The 18,527-nt window shown below is 38.0% G+C and overlaps 1 protein-coding gene across 1 annotated transcript in view; it reads left to right on the forward strand.

The window, feature by feature from the left end:
• HTT (huntingtin) overlaps nt 1-18,527 on the forward strand; it is an 82,672-nt gene that overhangs the window by 38,022 nt on the left and 26,123 nt on the right. Inside the window, exons 31-43 of the mRNA XM_059471387.1 lie at nt 796-1,019; nt 1,524-1,602; nt 1,736-1,897; nt 2,798-2,853; nt 4,644-4,792; nt 5,452-5,588; nt 7,559-7,675; nt 9,064-9,186; nt 9,723-9,961; nt 11,277-11,419; nt 14,285-14,492; nt 15,994-16,135; nt 17,382-17,561. Of these exons, the coding sequence (XP_059327370.1) occupies nt 796-1,019; nt 1,524-1,602; nt 1,736-1,897; nt 2,798-2,853; nt 4,644-4,792; nt 5,452-5,588; nt 7,559-7,675; nt 9,064-9,186; nt 9,723-9,961; nt 11,277-11,419; nt 14,285-14,492; nt 15,994-16,135; nt 17,382-17,561 (1,959 nt within the window). The remainder of the gene's footprint in view (nt 1-795; nt 1,020-1,523; nt 1,603-1,735; nt 1,898-2,797; nt 2,854-4,643; nt 4,793-5,451; nt 5,589-7,558; nt 7,676-9,063; nt 9,187-9,722; nt 9,962-11,276; nt 11,420-14,284; nt 14,493-15,993; nt 16,136-17,381; nt 17,562-18,527) is intronic.

Raw genomic sequence — 18,527 nt, forward strand, 5'->3', positions numbered from 1 at the left:
CCCTAGAAAGCAAAGAACTGACTGCCTTAGTGATGGATTTCTTGCAGGCTTCCAATTAAATATTTAGGTTTAAGTCCTCCAAGGTTAATTACACTGAGAGACAAGTCAAGGCTTTTTTTTCCTGGAATGTTACTTGTCGGAATTCAGGACATCCCTCTGGCTGTCCTGGATTGCAAGGACCCCTACCAGGGGGCTCAGAGACCCTGGCACAGAGCCCAAGATGCCTGTGGTTTTGATTATGACCCATGGAGCAAGTTACCAATCTTATATGAGGATGTGCAAACCACAAAAGTATAAGTAGAATAATAATCAGTTTGTCATGGGGTGAAAAATAGATTTTTTTGGGGTTTTTAGAGTGGGGGTTCAGGGGGGCGAGATGGAGGAATCTGGGCGTGTCCAGCCTTTCTCCTTCTTCTTGGCCTCCATCTTCTGCTGTGATGGTGGCACTTTTAGATTGGTTTAGAGTAGAAGCTCACTGTCTAACATAGGTGATAGGTATTGAAAAGTAATTGTAAACATTGTACACGTGGTTTTTAGTTTAAAAAGACAACACCGCCCCAGGGGAGGCAGAGTGCCTCTGGCTGTCCTGCTGAGCAGACCTCGGCTGGACAGGAGAAAGAATTTTATAGATAAGAAACAATAAACAACCTTGAGACCGAGAACTGAAGAGTTCTGACTCCTTCTTTGGTTGCTGGGCTGGGAAAAGAGACTTTGTAATGCATCTCAGGGTCACTCTGAGCAGCTAAAGCCCCGAGAGTTAACTTTTCTCCTTTTCCTTCCAATTTTTTTCTCTAGTTATTGAAAACATTGTTTGGGACAAATCTGGCTTCTCAGTATGATGGCTCATCTTCAAACCCCAGCAAAGCTCAAGGCAAAGCTCAGCGCTTGGGTTCCTCCAACCTCAGGCCTGGCCTCTACCACTATTGCTTCATGGCACCCTACACACACTTCACACAGGCCCTTGCTGATGCCAGTCTGAGGAACATGGTGCAGGCTGAGCAGGAGCACGATGCTTCAGGGTAATTCCTTCCCTTACATCATAATGTTCACTTGAACTAGAGTCTGTTCTTAGTGGTTTTCATAAATGTATCATTGGGGTGCTGTGTAACTTGAAAATACAGAGTTAAGCAGAGGAACTTGTCTTGGTGAGCACATCCTGGATGCAGTTATCACTAAAATGTTTTCCAAAGCAAAATTAAGTCATTAAAATGAATATCATTGAAGTTTTTAAAAGCATAATAATTTTAAATGCTTGTATTCAAAAGTATATTATTAATTCATAAACACAGCAAATAGTGTGTTAAAGGAAAGGCAGAAGGATAACTAAGCAAAGACTAGAACATCTTTCTCTGATCAAAGTGTATTGTAGGTTGTCTCTGCCCTTTGTTTTTACTAAAATTGTTGAAGCGGTCAAGTAGATTAAGAGAAGTTGGCATTGGCACAGTAAAATGCATCTAAGGACAGTGTATTTGTTGTATTTTTTTTTAATGTGTGTGGGGTTTTTCGGTTTTTTTTTGTAACAGATGGTTTGATGTGCTGCAGAAAGTTTCTACACAGCTGAAAACTAGCATTTCCAGTGCAGCAAAACATCGTGCTGATAAGGTACTTGTATCTGTGTTCTCCTGAAAGAGCGGTACCTTAGATTTAAAACATTTTTCCTCCTTTCAAAACTAATTTGGCTTTGAATCAGAGACGTGTTCAGATGTTAGATTACTTTAAAATCTCTCTATTACAGAATGCTATTCACAATCACATTCGTTTATTTGAACCCCTTGTCATAAAAGCATTGAAACAATACACAACAACAACGTCGGTACAGCTGCAGAGACAAGTTCTAGACTTGCTTGCTCAACTGGTTCAGCTGCGTGTTAACTACTGTCTTCTGGATTCAGATCAGGTTGGTACCTCACCACATTGGCAAATTGTCATACACATCTCACCAGCAGGCTCAATTAACATCTGCAGCAAAAATATTTCCAGCAGTCCATTCATTATACTAAAAGTGAAGACTTGCAGGAGGGTGAGACTCAATTTCCCAGCCCTCAGCCACAAATAGCTTCAGACCGCTGGGTTTTTTTTGCATGTAAATGACTTTTTGAGTTCTGCCACAGCTATTTAAGAACTGCTTGTGAGATGGACTTTAGGAATAAAATGCTGTGGACAATAAAGTCACTTTCAATAAAACTTCATTTACAAATGGAAATACCTTCTTCCATACTGAGAGTATGGACTTCCTTATCACTGTAATGAGCATTGTGGGTGACAACTATTGTTTGATGTTAATGGCAGTGAGGGGAGCTAGTGGCAAACGCAGTAGTCTGTATAGTTGTCCACAGAAGCAGGGAATTTGTAATATAAAATTTAAATGGTTTACTTATAAGTGTTTTATTTAGTACAGTTGTCATTTATAAACCTGAAAATGTGACTTGCAATACTTAAGTTTTCTGTAAATTCATGAAGAGATAATTCTTCTAAATGCATAAGTGGATTTTGGATTTTATCTCGGTTTAGATTTTTTGGCTAATTCTTAATTTCTTGACTGTAATACCTCAAATATTGTATTTCATGAGTGAAAGATGAAGTTATACTTAAAAATATACAGACTACAGGTTAAATGTGGCTTAAGTTCGTGCAAGCTGTAATTAAGCTTCAGCAGGTTTCTCCATCTTCTGTAACTGCAGAGGGAACATTTCATAACGTGGTGCAAATGATTTTCAGTGCCTGTCTATAACTGTCAAAATTGTTTCAAATGAAAATTAATGTCTCTGTTCTGATGCACACTTTTTTCTCTCTTTAGGTGTTTATTGGATTTGTGCTAAAGCAGTTTGAATACATTGAAGTAGGACAGTTCAGGTATGGAATTGGCAAAGAGTCTTTGAACAATGAGGGTTTGCAACTGTCTTGTTCTGAAAGACAGATCAGTGATGTGTTACAAGTAGGGATTAGATCTGCTGGTTATTTCTGCCTTATGAGAAAGGGAGAGTTTTCTTCTGGGCAATGTGCTGGTTTATTCTCTGGCTCCAGTGGTAACTCTTCCAGATACTTTAGGTTCCATGTGACTGAACAAGTCAGGAAGCAAAATTGAAAATAATAATAATAATAATAGTAATAATCTACAACTGTGTTGTTTTGTTTCTCCATTTTGGTATTGTAAACCCATTCCTTTGGGCCCCCCTGCCAAAGCTATGCTTCCAGAAATCAGCATTTCATTGCTAGATGCAATTGCTTAAGGGAGAGCTGCTTTTTCCTATTGTGGATTCAGAGTGAATCCCTCTGTTCTCTGGTCACCTGGTACACATTGTATAGTGTTGTTGTTATCTTATTGTATTTCATATTTCTGGAGTCCCATCCTAAAGTCCATACCTTCTTGCTGGTCCTATTATGCAGCTCCTCTCTGCAGCACAGTTCCTCATGGTTTCCACAGGGGCTCCTTCTGGGCTCTCGACCCAACCCCCTTTTATCCCAGAGCCCTTCATGAGCTACAGCTGCTACCCAACCAAGGATCCCACAGCTGTAGCTCATCCAGAGCAGCAGGACCCACCTATCTAATACATAGGACTCTCACTACATATATATATTCACAAGGACTCCTTTATAACAATACATATATTCAGGCCCCTACATTTCCCCCCTTTTCTTTTAACAATTTCTCAATTACACAGTTACAATATCCATATCTGTCCCAGCTCCCAGGCTGCCACAGCTCTCGGCTGTCCGGGGGATTCCATACCTAATACATATATTCAGGCCCCTACATTTCCCCCCTTTTCTTTTAACAATTTCTCCATTACACAGTTACAATATCCATATCTGTCCCAGCTCTCAGGCTGCCACAGCTCTCAGCTGTCCTATCTTCCACTGTCCCAGCTCTCCGGCTGCCACAGCTCTCGGCTGTCCGGGGGATTCCATACCTTCTCCTTGGCTGCATGTTCTTTATCACGTCGGGGTCACCAATTGTTGTTGTTATCTTATTGTATTTCATATTTCTGGAGTCCCATCTTAAAGTCCATACCTTCTTGCTGGTCCTATTATGCAGCTCCTCTCTGCAGCACAGTTCCTCATGGCTTCCATAGGGGCTCCTCCTGGGCTCTCGACCCAACCCCCTTTTATCCCAGAGCCCTTCATGAGCTACAGCTGCTACCCAACCAAGGATCCCACAGCTGTAGCTCATCCAGAGCAACAGGACCCACCTATCTAATACATAGGACTCTCACTACATATATATATTCACAAGGACTCCTTTATAACAATACATATATTCAGGCCCCTACAGTATAGGATCTAATAGATCATAAGGAAATCAGTGAAATTTTTACTGTCAGTTATTTCTGTTTTTTCTCACACTTGAGTTTTAATGAAGAGAGAAGTTGTTCTTTTGCTCTGTGGATCTTCTACAGAAATAATCTAATGTGCATTAGACAGTATGTTATAATATTAGTAACTGTAATGGTCAAAGATTGAAAGAAATCCGTGGGGAAAAATCCTATTGTGCAGAACAGGGCACAAAAATTACAGAAGTACTGTATGAAACCAGAGCAACATATTCTGCAAAGAAACCTGGACTGTGAAAAGATAGGTTTTCCTGAACAAAGCTGTGCAATTCAAACTTGACACTTGAATTTTTTGTTTTGTTTTGTTTTCAGGGAGTCTGAAGCAATTATTCCTAATATCTTCTTTTTCCTGGTGTTGCTGTCTTATGAGCGATATCATTCCAAACAAATAATTGGAATTCCCAAGATCATTCAGCTGTGTGATGGTATCATGGCCAGTGGGAGGAAAGCTGTTACACATGGTAATTCAAAAACAGAACAACAACAAAAACTATCAAAAAAAAAGAAAGACAGAAAAAAGGCATCAACACTTAATAGTAATAGTTCAGCAATAAATCCAATGCTGACTACTAGCTATAGAAAACTGTTGTCATACTCAGTGTTCCAGAAGACCCTAACTTTTAAGACATGCAATTCTTTTCACTTAATTCCCTCAGGAAATTTATTATATCACACTAACACTGCTGCTCTACATTCTGCATTGTTCATAATTGCAACAAAGCTTTTATTTGAAACTTTATTCAGTAATAAGTTCACAACTTAGCAGTATGTGCAAAGCTTTGATTTTAATTTTTTGTCCACTTCCCTTTCCTTCTACTTTTAGCCTTTAAGAAGAAGCATCTCTCTCATATTTTCCAGTGATTCTGTAGAGGAATACTGTATAAAAATAACTTTTTTTTAGTTCTGTGAGAATGGGCAAATGTGTCCGTAATTTTTTAACAACAAGTAAAAAAATATCCATCATTATGCATGATAATTACAGGGTTGTGGGGTTTTAGGTATGGGTAAAACCTTTAATGAACTAGAACCCAGCTTACTATTAGTAACTGACCTGTTAGTTCAAGAAATCACTGTTCAGGAGTGATTTGTCTCATACTAAAACAAATACATCTCATTTCAGCAATACCAGCTCTGCAACCCATTGTTCATGATCTCTTTGTGTTAAGAGGAACAAATAAAGCTGATGCTGGAAAAGAGCTGGAAACTCAGAAGGAGGTTGTAGTGTCAATGCTGCTGAGACTTATCCAGTACCATCAGGTAGGAGAGGAGGATGAAGGGTCTCCCTTTGTGGTCTGTGAAAGGGTAACATTGCTGTGACTGCTAAAAGTGCTTCAGGCAGTATTAATCATTTTCTCTACAAAGCTGGAATAGCTGGACTCTGTGTGATATCTTTCCTTATAGAGAGAATATGTAAAGATTTTTTAAGGGTATGGGAAAGGTTCTGCACTACAAATTAGTATTTGAGGTCAAGTAACATACCTGTAGACTTTCCTAGTCAAGCCTAGAAAACAAAAAACTAAAAAGCTCCAGTTAGGATCATGATCTTGGCTGTGTTGCAGACAGAATAAACAGAAGGTTAGTGAAGAGAAGAAAATTGAAAGAATGGGAGTAAAATGGAGAAGGAGACAAGTTTAAAATTAGGAAACATGCTGCATGGAGATGATTTAGGTATTGCTGTGCTATAACAGTATCTTGAATAACACTTGAACAAGGTAATGACACTGGTAATTAGGTATTTATTATGACTTACTACTTTGACCCAGACTTGGAAAACATGTTTCTGCTTTGTAGGAGTGTAACAATGACTTTTGTCAATACACTTTGTTTTAAAGAAAAACATAAAAGTAATTTTGAGAGAAGTGTCATGATCAACATGGGATCTTACTGCTTATTCAGGTGCTTAACAAACCTAATGTGCCTTTCTTTCATAATGTGAAAATGCAGTTCTGGTGTATGCTAATGGAAACACTGTATTTTCTGAAAAAAGTCAGTACATCTTGTCAAAATAATTTGTTAGAACTGCGTGTTCAGATTGGGGTAATTTTGTGTATCCACATTTTCTTTTGAATTTGTAGTTTTATAATCATAAAATGACTAATATAACTGTATGAAATGACACTCTGTAGACACATGATGTGAAATAGTGAATAACTTTGTTATATAAGGTACTGCAATTGCTGGCAGATCTCCTTCTGACACACTTAACCTATTAAAGACCACCCATGCACTGCTCTTCCCACACCATCCCATTTGTAGTTCTTACTCTGCCCTGTTCTGCTGCTGCAATATGTCTAAACCAACCCTGGGCTATTCTGTTGTTCCCTGGCTGTGGCTGGGATGGTCTGCACTGGTTTCCTTGGACATGAGAGGGTCCCAGAGCTGCAGCCTTCAACTTTTTTCTGTTGCAACTGGAGCTGCCACCCACGGAGCTCCAGAGTTAAGTTTTGTAGCCTGGAATTGCTCCTATCTCCTCTCCTGAGAAAATCTTTTGGGAAGAAAGTCACCTGGGAATCTCCCTCTCTCTAATCTGAACTACCTGAATTTGCTTTTACAAATGCTCTAACTTGTTTCCTGAAACAGTCCCCCTTGCCAGTTCATACATTAACATTCTTGCTTGCTGTGTCTCTTGTCTGCCTGTCCTTCAACGTGTGGTCTCTATTACCCCCAAACCTATAACACATCCAGCTACCAGAAGTGCTCCTTGCTTGGTGTGCTCCATTATGTTGTCTCTTAAAACTTTTTTATGAAACTGACATGTCTCAGGAGAATGAGCCTCATAAAAATGTCTGTTTTGTTTCCTTGACCAAATTTAAATTTTATTGAAGCTAGAGTCAAGACAGAATATACACATGTAAAATTGCTCTCTTTCTTCCTGCCCTTTTTGTTGAATAAGTGGTGTGGTATTTAGATTTATGATTTTTTTTCCAGTTGTTTGAGTAGTCTTTGACAAATACCATTTTTAAAAGTACAAAGCAAACATTTTTCTAGTTTAAAAAAATAACTGGAAAATCCTTTAAAAACCACCCCCCAAAAAACTTGTTACTAAGAACAGACTTTTAATCTGAAAATGGGGTTTTAAAGATGTGCAGTTCTCTCATGTGGGTTTTTTTTTCTCTTTTGTCTTTTTGGTAGGTGGTTGAAATGAATATTCTTTCCTACTATGATATTACTGGAATGTTTTCTCTTAGTATTGGTGTTTACTTACTTTTTTCTTTACTTTTCCTTAGGTGCTAGAAATGTTCATCTTGGTATTGCAGCAGTGTCATAAAGAAAATGAAGACAAATGGAAGAGATTGTCTCGGCAAATAGCTGACATCATTCTCCCAATGCTTGCAAAACAACAGGTGGTTCTATCATTGTTTTAATTCTACAAACACCTTAAATAATTGCTGTAATATATGTATCAATAGTGGCTTTGAGTATTTGATTTTTCCTTTTTTTTGTATGAAGACAAATTTTATTGAAATTGTGGTTGCCATATATGGAAAAAACAACTGCTGCAAGGTAAACTTAAGTCTTTGAAGTGATGAAGTTCATATTGAAATGCATTAAGTATATGCAGTATGATCAAGACTGTCTCTAGAGGAAGGTCATTCTGTTTCTCTTAGGTACATGATTATATCAGAACACTTACTAAAGGGTGTGAAGATGGTCCCATGTTCATACAATGTCAGAATGACTTTTTTTATGGCTACAGTGGGTTCAACTGCAGACCAGATTACTCAAAGCCCCATCCAACCTGGCCTTGAGCACTTCCATGAATGGGATGGCCATCCCTTCTCTGTGCAGCCTATTCCAGTGCCCCACCACCTTCACAGTAAAGAATTTCTTCCTGATATAAATCCACATGCTTTCAGTGCAAAGCCATTCCCCCTTGTCCTCTGTGCACCTTTGTCCACCTGCCTGTGCACAAGTCCCTTTCCTGTTCTCCTGTAGCCCCTGTAGGTACTGGAAGAGCCTTCTCCAGACTGAACATCCCAGCTCTCCCAGCTGTCTCCATAGCAGAGGTGCTCTAGCCCCAGATATTCTTTGCTCCATGATGGCAGTTCCCCAATCCTGCGAGGAGATCTCATGTCTGGGGAGAGTGGGCAGGATCACACAATAGTTTTAGAGCGAGCTGAAATGCTGACAAAGTGAAATTGCTGTTGTTTTGTGTGACTGCACACGATCATCTTCCAAATTATTTAAGCAAGGATAGGGTCATCCAGATTTGTAGGCCAGTCCTTTGCTTTTTGCAGTTGTTTACTTTATAATTTATCTTGAAAACTGTTCAAGTAAGCTGTCCTGCCACTGTAGCTGTTCACTTTTCTGATAATTAGGTTTCTTTTCTCCAAGTTGCCTGCCGAAGTTTAATCGTGACCAGCATTGCAGTCTATAAATAAACCTGGTAGGATGTGCAGTGAGAGAAAAGTCTCTAAATTTTGTGACAAATCAGTCTTTTGGTCTCATTCTTTTAATGAGGCCTATTTCTCCAAATGAAATACATGTGGTATGCGCACTGGATTTCATATGATAGATTTTTGTCCATGTTCTTAAAACTCATGTCTAGGAAGGCCTGCAATGGAGTTTAAAATTTATCTTTTATAGCTTTTGGTTGCTCTGAATTTTGTACTGTAAAGAACCGCTTTCTTACAGGTTGTTACAAAAATGTTTAAAACACAGATTGTAAATTTTATGTAGAAGTTACCTTAGTGGACAGTTAGAAATGAGTTTTGTGTTTTTTCTTTCACAGATGCATATAGACTCTCATGATGCTTTGGGAGTACTGAACACTTTGTTTGAAATTTTGGCCCCTTCATCCCTTCGCCCTGTGGACATGCTTTTAAGGAGCATGTTTGTTACTCCTAAAACAATGGTAAGCTACTGTTTTCAGAAAAGAGAAATCTTTTCTGATATCTTTCATGCAAAACTAAAGAGAATGTGTTTCTCTTTAATAATTTGCTAAGTGATGTTAAAGTACGAGCAGCAGAATTTGGGATCAAATTGGCCAGAACTAATGTGATTTACCAGCTGAGAGTACTTGATACTGAAGTGTTCTGCTTGTGAATTACTTTCCTTCATTTTGTATGTTGAGGATCGGGAATGTAAAGGAAGGTACTGTTATAATAAAATAAAATGCAATTTTATAGGCAAATTACATTTTTCTTACACAAGTATTAGTAATGCTTTTATAGCTGAGAGATTGTTTACCAGTGAATATGAGCTTGACCGTTACCACAGGAGTAGCATTTTGTAAGATCTGAACTTAAAATTTACTTCTGGTTTGCTCCATTCTTAAAAGGGTCTGATTTTTTACAAGTGAATGAAAATGCTAATTTTTTAATGCCTTTCTATGTTGTGTCATTTAACTTCAAAAGTATTCAGTCTTCTGTATTTCTGTGTTTGTGTTAGGCATCAGTGAGCACTGTCCAGCTGTGGATTTCTGGAATTTTAGCTATCCTTAGAGTTCTGATTTCGCAGTCAACAGAAGACATCGTTCTGTCCCGCATACAAGAGCTTTCCTTCTCACCATACTTGATTTCATGTCAAGTAATCAACAGGCTGAGATGTGGAGAAAATAACATGTCCACACCAGAGGATCGCACTGAGGTCAAACAGGTGAAATACCCACCTGAAGAGACATTTTCCAGGTACATTGTCTTTTGAGTAACCTGGGGAAATGTAAAGAGTTCTGAGAAATCACAAGTACATTGGGTAATATTTAACATGTATAAAACTTCTGTGTAAATGGAATCAAGTCTGTTAATAAGTTGACATGGGACAAGTGTGTGTGTAGGGAGGAATATTGAGATGGACAGAGATGGAGAAGTTGAGCAGATTTTAGTAGAACTTTGAATTGTTTTGGTACATCTTCTCAAGCCAAGTGAAAGACCTAATAGAGCTGATAAAATGATTGAATCCTGGATTTAGGAAAACCAGGTCCAGAAACTTCACTGCTTTCCTTCCTTTCTGTGTGGGGACTGAATGATGAAACATCCCTGTAAGTGGAAGCCCAGGTTCTGTATTAGAAACTTGGTAGCAGTGGGATTCAAATCTATTGAGTCAGTTCTGCTCTTTCTTTTTTTTAAGACCCAGCTTTGTCTAGTTGACTTCCCATGTTGATGTCCTTGGACAATGACAAACTTCAGGCAAAAGAAGCATGGAGAAATGGCAGCAGTATTATGTTGACATAATGTTTGTCATTAAGGCATTAGGTTTTAATGCGGTGGGAAGCATTTGAAATAGCTGTTTGTTTAAGAAAATAATAACATTTTACTCAAGTGGGGAACTTCAGATAGGAATAGAATGCTGTTTCATGTCATTCAGCTCACTCTGAGGGTTGTAGGTAGAGGGAAGAGGGTCTTCTGGACACCCATACTGTGACCTGATGTCCAACAGCAGTGATGTGAGTAATGGAGTCATGGTCATGGCTAGGAGCAAGGATGGCTTTCCTCAAATGCCCTCTTTTGGTGCTTCTTTTGACACCACATGTTGTTCCAGCTGGAGGTTTGATAAAGAACTTGTGTAGTAGAATGTGGATGGGTGAGGTGAGGTAAACAGGTGAATTACTGTGCCTTGCTGAATTACCCCTGTTCAGCTGAGCTGTGGTCACTGTCACAGCTTGGTTTTAGTTTGATTTAACTCAATCACTTTTAGCAAATCACTATAAAGACACCACAGCATTCTGAATATTTGCTTTGTAAGTGAATTGGGCCAATGCTACTGTGACTGTAGCTGATGAGAGATAATCTGGATTTAATATGTAATTATTGACATGCTTGTGATCATATAGCATGCTATTTGTTTTAGGTTAATCTGTTCTGTAGCATTTCATTTAGTATGTTATTTAGGATGGGTGGACAAGAGCTTTGTATTTTATTTTTCAATTCCAAGTTTCATTGGCTAACCTCATCTCTTTCTGAAAGATTGATAATTTTCCTATCGACTGTATGTGTTTCTTTCAAGATTCTTACTACAACTGGTTGGCATTCTACTGGAAGATATTGTCACCAAGCAATTAAAAGTGGACATGAATGAGCAGCAGCACACTTTCTACTGCCAGGAGCTGGGAACACTGCTTATGTGCTTAATACACATCTTCAAATCAGGTAATACTTGAAATGTTGCCCAGGTCATAGCATGCAGGGTTTTTAAGTTCCAAGACAACTCATAAATGCATTGAACTACCGAGAAGGAGTATGTAAGTGCTGAAGATGTTACATTTTACTCCATGTAGAGAACTTACCAAACATGGTGCTTATGCACACAGGGCACATTTTGCACATTTCTTCTGTCTTTGTGGAACAAAATGTAAGTAGTGATTCTTCGTCTCTCCTTGTAACTGTCTAAAATTTTTCAGTCCAGAAAACACAAAGCAGTCCAAATTTGTAGCTGTAATTCTCATGTTTTATCTTAGTTTAGAGGTTGGTTGGTATGTCTCGCTTAAAATACTGAGTCACTGACCATTAACTCAGGCTCATGACAAGGAAGGTTCCTGGCTTTTGCCATAATTAGTAAAAATATATAAAACAAACAAGCAAAAAAACCAAACAAAAAACTAACCAACCAAAACCAAAAAACCACCCCAGAAAACCAGGAAAGGTGGCACTTTTCTAGCTAGCCAGTCTTGAGTTCCTTGCTTCAGGTTTGGAAATTTTCCCTTAGGTTTCTTCTGCTGGATACCCAATGCCTTCCCCTTTGGTAATTCCTTAGTCCCTAGCTCGATTCCTTAGTCTTATTTTCTGAATAGTGGAACTAGTGTGACTTTCTTTTTTCTTTATTCTTTCTTTGCTATGACTGCCCCTTTTGCCTTCTGATTTTCAGCTTGCAGCTGAAATGCAGCCTTGGTTTACTCTTAGTTGTCTGCAATTTAAAAGGTCTTGGTACAAGTCCCTGGTTCTTCATGGGCTTCCTTGGCGACATGGGACAAGGAACTCTGTGTTCTGTTGCCTTGGATTGTAAAATGGGAGTCTTCCAAACTGAGGTTCTTGGTGCAAAGGCTCCAGGAGTGTGTGTGAAGAAACACAAAATTAATCTTTGTTTTAGGTGTGCTTTAGGGCCCACAACTCTGGACAGAGGGACTGTTCTCTTCCCATGTGTCTGTTACAGTAATCATTTTATTATGTTTTTATACTATTTGATTATATAAAATTATGTAATTATAATAGTACATATTTTCATTATATATTAATTTATGTTTAGGAAAAATGTTTGAATCAAATATTTTACAAATAACTTACACCAGGGTGTTTTGGCATAAAGTGATTAAATGGTGTCAAGCCAGGAGCAATGAAGTCAGAAGGTGAAGCTGGTGATTGAAATTGGGGCAGTGGGTTCTTCCACAGTGGGAGCTGGGGATAATTGAAAGGAAGGCTCAGCTAGTTCTGCTGCTGTGACTGGCTGCCAGGCTGCTGTGGGAGTCTTGCCAGGAATTATGTAGAAATTTTCATGCAAAATTAAAATTAAATATTAAAATACTCATGCAGAACACTGGCATATGTGGATTAGATGATCTCTAGAAATTAATTTAATGTAAAACTACAAATAACTTCAGGTATATTACTACCACTAGTACCAGTATGGTGTAATAGGGTAAAAGAAAAGTTGTTCAGACATCTGGGCTGTATTTTCATGTCATAACATATTTATTTAGGTTGAGGATTAACTAACGTCCTGAATTTGTAATGCTTTTCTTTTGTTCAGTTAGAACCTCCACAATTATTTTCTCTTTAAGTTACATTCTCCTAACTATGGGTGTAGCTTACAGCAATTTGTGTGTGAAACATTAGCTGTATTCTGTAATTTCTAACCACTGTTCTACTTGGATGTTTTTTCTTCTCACCCATTGCAGTTTTTTTTCAAAATGTGAGCGTTGCTGACTCCTGTTTCCAACTGTAGGAAGCTACTAGATAATAAATCAACATTCTCAATCTGTTCCTCTGAAGTTAGAAATAAAAGGCATGAACAAAGTAAAAGGATGAGCATGCAATGTTTTTTATGACTGTAGGAAGTCACTAGATGGTGTAGTTTCTGCAAATGCAGGGAGCTGGAATGGGGTTAGCACTGCTTTGCTAATAAGTGGAACCAGAGATTTGAGACTCGGCTATTTTTCCCATTCTTTGCTATTTACATTGTGTGTTTGTCACTCCTGGGGGCAGCTTAAATTGGTCCACATGGCTGTGGAATTTACAGCTTCATTCTTCTGTGTGTCTGGCAAAGAAAGCAACTAGCACTGCAGATTTCCTTCATTATTCTCATTAGCTCTTGGTTCCTAACTGACTCTGAAGATTTTTTTTTTTCCCCTGATCTTATCTTCTCATAGAAACTCAAAGTCCTATACCTTAGGACTACCTTATACCTTTTTAGACAACTTTCCTTGTTTTCCCACCATTTTCTAATTTCTTTTTTCCCAACTTTTGTTTTGACATACAAACACAGAGTCAGCCGTTCAAAAAGCAAAATTCTGCTTTTTTGCCGAGTGTTCCATTTTCAGGGTAATGGCAGAAATACCTAATTTTTGCACTTTAGAAATTTGATAATTGGATGAAAGAGAATAAATTTAGTTTCAACTAAATATGTTTGGAAAGCCATTCTCTGAAGGAGGATACTCATAGGTATTCTTCCTTAACATGCAGAGTATTAGTTACGTCATGGTTCTTAAGTAGAACATCTGTGTTTTGATTTACAAACAAACTAACCCTGGTCCACAGGTGACAGTTTTAAGTTTAATGAAGGTTTTCATGTATCAGATAAATGAGAATTGCCATGAAACCTATGTAAACATGATTTATTGAGTCTGACAGCTGGTAATTACTGGTTTACACACTGCCCTTTGGCAAACTTCATCACTTACCTTAAATTTGTAAAACTGCTTAGAATTTGCCTTTCTTGCAGAAATTCTACCCTGAATAATTTTAAAACTTCAGAATTCAGACTACAGCTTTGTTACTCTAACATGGTTTTATTGTTTTCAGGGATGTTTAGAAGAATCACAGCTGCAGCCACCAGACTTTTTACAGGAGATGGATCTGATGGTAGTTTCTACACACTTGAAAGTCTGAGTGACCTTGTTCAGTCCATGATTCCCACTCATCCTTCTTTAGTTCTCCTCTGGTGTCACATTTTGCTTCTTGTCAATTATACCAACTACAACTGGTGGTCAGAAGTGCATCAAACCCCAAAGTAAGTTTTGGTTTTGTTCTCTAGTAGTGTGTTTCATATAATTATATTTTCTAAAACGATATTAAAACAATCAAGCTGCTTTCTTCCAAGCCTGTCAGCCCACTGAATGGTGCTGCTTGGATTATGAAATGTAGTTCTGCATTTACTTCATATGTGTACATATTGTCTGTTCTGATATTGGTGTGACTTCCAAACTCAGGAAATGTGTCCTGCACTCAGTTACTCCTTAGAAGAGCTGCCAGGTAATCTCTCCACTTCTATGGCAAGAAAACTTCATCTTTGTGCTACTTTTTATTGAAACTATGGAAATAACTATAGCAAAATACTCAGTGTTTCATGCAGAGCTCATATTTCGCTTTCTAGGCAATAACCAGCCAGTGGAGACGATGGACACTGTTGTGTTTGTGATAATACAATCTGATCATATAACTGTAACTGTAGCTGCAGGATTATCTGTTCTCAGTGGGTCTGTTGCTAAATGCTGTCAAAACATGGTATTAGCACCCTGCTGGGTCATTAGCATTGAGAACTGTAACAACCTCACTTAACACTGGTTGTGTGAAATTTGGAGATTGGATCTAAAATGGGTATTCTCTTTGTCTGAAGTTAGTTTATCCCACCAGTCAGGCATTGGAATGATTTGTCCTCAGTGGATAAGGAAGGGACCTTCTGTGAGGGTGGGTATTCCTCTGTGCTAATTGTAGAGGGAGGTGAACAAGTGACTTGAGGGATGTTTCTGGTGCTTGTGCAGTGAGTGTTGGGCAGTCTCATCTTGCTCTACAACTGAAGTGCATAAATACTTTCACAAATGTGAGATTCTTGCTTCAGTTCAACCTTATATATTGAAAATATATTATTCTAATTTGTGGAAACATAGAATTACCAGGATTATGAGCAAAACAGGGCAGCTTCTCAGGCATTGGAAAAAGCTGTCTAGGGAAGGGTGGAATTACCATCCCTGGAAGTGTTGAAAAGGTGTGTGCATGTGGCACTTCAGTATATGGCTTAGTGGTGAGCCATGATGTGGTGCTAGGTTAAAGGTAGGATTTGATGATCTTACAGGCAACTTTGATGATTCTATGAGCTAAAATAGTAGTACATTTTTTATTTATTTACCAGTATCATCTCTTTTCTGGGTTGGGCATCACTTTTAATCTGACACTAGAATAAGTGTTCAAGAACACTGGTTTGGTTTGAGAAGAAAATACAGTGTTAGGTTCTATTATCCTACCAGAGTTGCAACAGCCCGTGTTTTTCTTTTAAATAGTTCATTTGGTTCTTTAGATTGTCTGAAAAAGTAATAAGCAATGCTGCAATTATTAAAAAAATAAAAATATGATGGAAAGCAAAGTGTCTGCTTCAAGGACGTGTAATGTTTGAATGAAGTTTACAGGGAAAGACATGTCATGTAAGGGCATAGGTAGGATACTCCAAGCACTTTTTTCATGTTTCACTAGCCATACCAAGAAAATAATAACACCATATAATGTACTTTTTGCAGGAGACACAGCCTTTCTACTACAAAATTGCTGAGCCCTCATATATCTGGAGACAGTGATGAATCTGACCTGGAATCCAAGCGTGGCATGTGCAATCGTGAGATAGTGAGAAGAGGAGCACTCATTCTCTTCTGCGACTATGTTGTAAGTTTTGAATTATGACTTTTATAACTACAGTTTTGAGTTATTTTAGGATGCTGACAGTCATTTATTACTGATATGTGTTAACTGAAGAGTGAAGTGTGTTAAGTGAAAAATGAAGATCTGTGAAACTAGTAATTTCATTTTCAGATGGTGCTTCTGTAAGCTTAGATGTGACCTCATTTGGCATTGTTTTCTGTTCTGAGCTGAGAGTTCTCTTGGCTTGTAAAGTTTACCTGGTGGGCAGTAGAATTACCTTCTGGGTATCACATCCCTTACTTGGGAGGTGCTTGGGGCACCCTAAGTAGTTCAGACTTCCCAACATCAGTAGCAGTGCAGTGTCAGAGAGACAACAAATTTCCATCTCTACACCGTAAGAAAAGCGGTTTTACATAAACATTTTAACTTCCATTTTGGTTCTCCAGTAGAGCAAAAATTTCTGTGGCTTTGGCCTTTTGCTGCCTCAGTATTAGAATTTTAGTTCACTGGGAACTTCTGAAGTGAATTTTCAGTAATAGGAGGTGTTGCACTTGGCTTTGCACCTCAGATCAGTTTTGAGGTAAGGAAACTGCATTCCTTTCAGGTTCAACTGAACAGAAAGCTTTGTTTAGGAATCACTTCAAGTACTAATGGACAGTCACTAGGGTCAGATTAGAGGTCATCCAATGTAAAATCCTCCAAAACCTCTTTACTGAGGTACTGTACAAGCTTTCAGCATTGCCTGGATAACTCTACAGATATTTTTGTGTTGCATTCCACTGCTTGTTGATATACACAAGCCTTTAGAGGTTTGACATTAATTATTGATAGATGTATTTGGATTTACTTTCCAGAAATTCTTCATTTTGTGTTAAAGGCCAGTAGTGATAAGAATTTTTTAAGAAGCCTAAATGAAAATCACATTTTGCAAGACAGTTCTGTGTGTATGTTTATTTCAAACCCATTTCATTGAAAGCAGCATCTTTGAATCAGCCTTCTCAATTTACTTATTTCTAACCTGTTTTTTAGTGTTTTTAGAAAAATAAGCTGCATATTCATGGTAAATACCTTAATTTGCAACAAAAGCAAAACATATGGAAAATTTATCATGTAAAAATAATGATGGTGGTAATGAGATACCATCTTAATACCACTCTATTTCAAAGTAGCTACCAGAATTATATATGAGAAACTTTATGTTGTGTCATGTTTAGTAATTAAAATCTTAATTTTAATTTCTGAAATCAAATTTTAATTTTTTCCCCTTCAGTGTCAAAACCTACATGATTCAGAACACCTGACCTGGCTTATTGTGAATCATGTTCAAGACTTGATTCATCTGTCCCATGAGCCTCCAGTGCAAGATTTTATCAGTGCTGTTCACAGGAATTCAGCAGCCAGTGGTCTCTTTATCCAGGCCATTCAGTCACGCTGTGAGAATCTTGCAGCTGTAAGTTTAACTTCTTGACTTCTTGTAAAGAATAAAGTCACTTCATGTCAGCATAAGTTTAACTGATAAGTATGCAAAGTTTGACATTTCTGGGTCATTTATCAACTTGTAATTTTATTTTTAAAGTCACTTACTTAAAAATGCAAGCAGCAAACCTTATATTAGCAACTTCAGCATTAGATGTGTTCCAGTCCATCAAATCTGTGAATTCAGTGGAGATGGTTAAGCTGCTTTTCTTCCTTAATGGTTATTTTCCCACATAATCAATGTCTGATGGGTAAATTAAAGCTGTAACTTTCAACTTTGACTTCAGTACCTTAGTAGTGTAAATAGCAAACTAACTATAGAGGCAGGAGTAGGAACCAGTTCATCTTCATAGGCCCTGGCAATATGAAAATGGTTTGTGAGCTCATGCCTTCCCCATTGATCTGTTCTGAAAGTTGTAGCCGTTTGGTGAGGGAAAATCACCAAGAAATTCAGGGTATTATTTGTCTTGATTATTTTAGTTTTCAAATTAAAAGGAGGACATGATATTTTGTAGGGATATAAGGTTGTATGCATCTCTCTTAATCATGGGAAATTTCATTTGCTGGACTTTCTCTAGAGATAATTGTGATTAATGTAATAATAATCTAGAGATAATTGTGCCACCTGCACCCTGAGTAGCTTCAGTGCTATTTCCTATCTCTTCCCATTGTCTCTGTGCAAATCTAGGGCAGCTTTAAAGTTATGTGATATTAGCCTGGGCTTCACTAGCTGAGAATCAGCAGAATGAATTAAACTGAATATGTTTTAGTGGAAGAGGTAGTCACTATGTGAAATGCTTAGTGATTATCAGGAAAGACAGTAAAATTAAAATAGCTGGTATTAACACTGCTCTAAACCAAGATTGGTTTCATGAGTCAAACTAGTTTGTCTCTGTGTTTCTCCCTCTAGAATATTAATGCTGAATTGGTGCTTATATTT

This window comes from Ammospiza nelsoni, chromosome 4 (assembly GCF_027579445.1).
Source record: "Ammospiza nelsoni isolate bAmmNel1 chromosome 4, bAmmNel1.pri, whole genome shotgun sequence".
Classification (NCBI taxonomy): Eukaryota; Metazoa; Chordata; class Aves; order Passeriformes; family Passerellidae; genus Ammospiza; species Ammospiza nelsoni.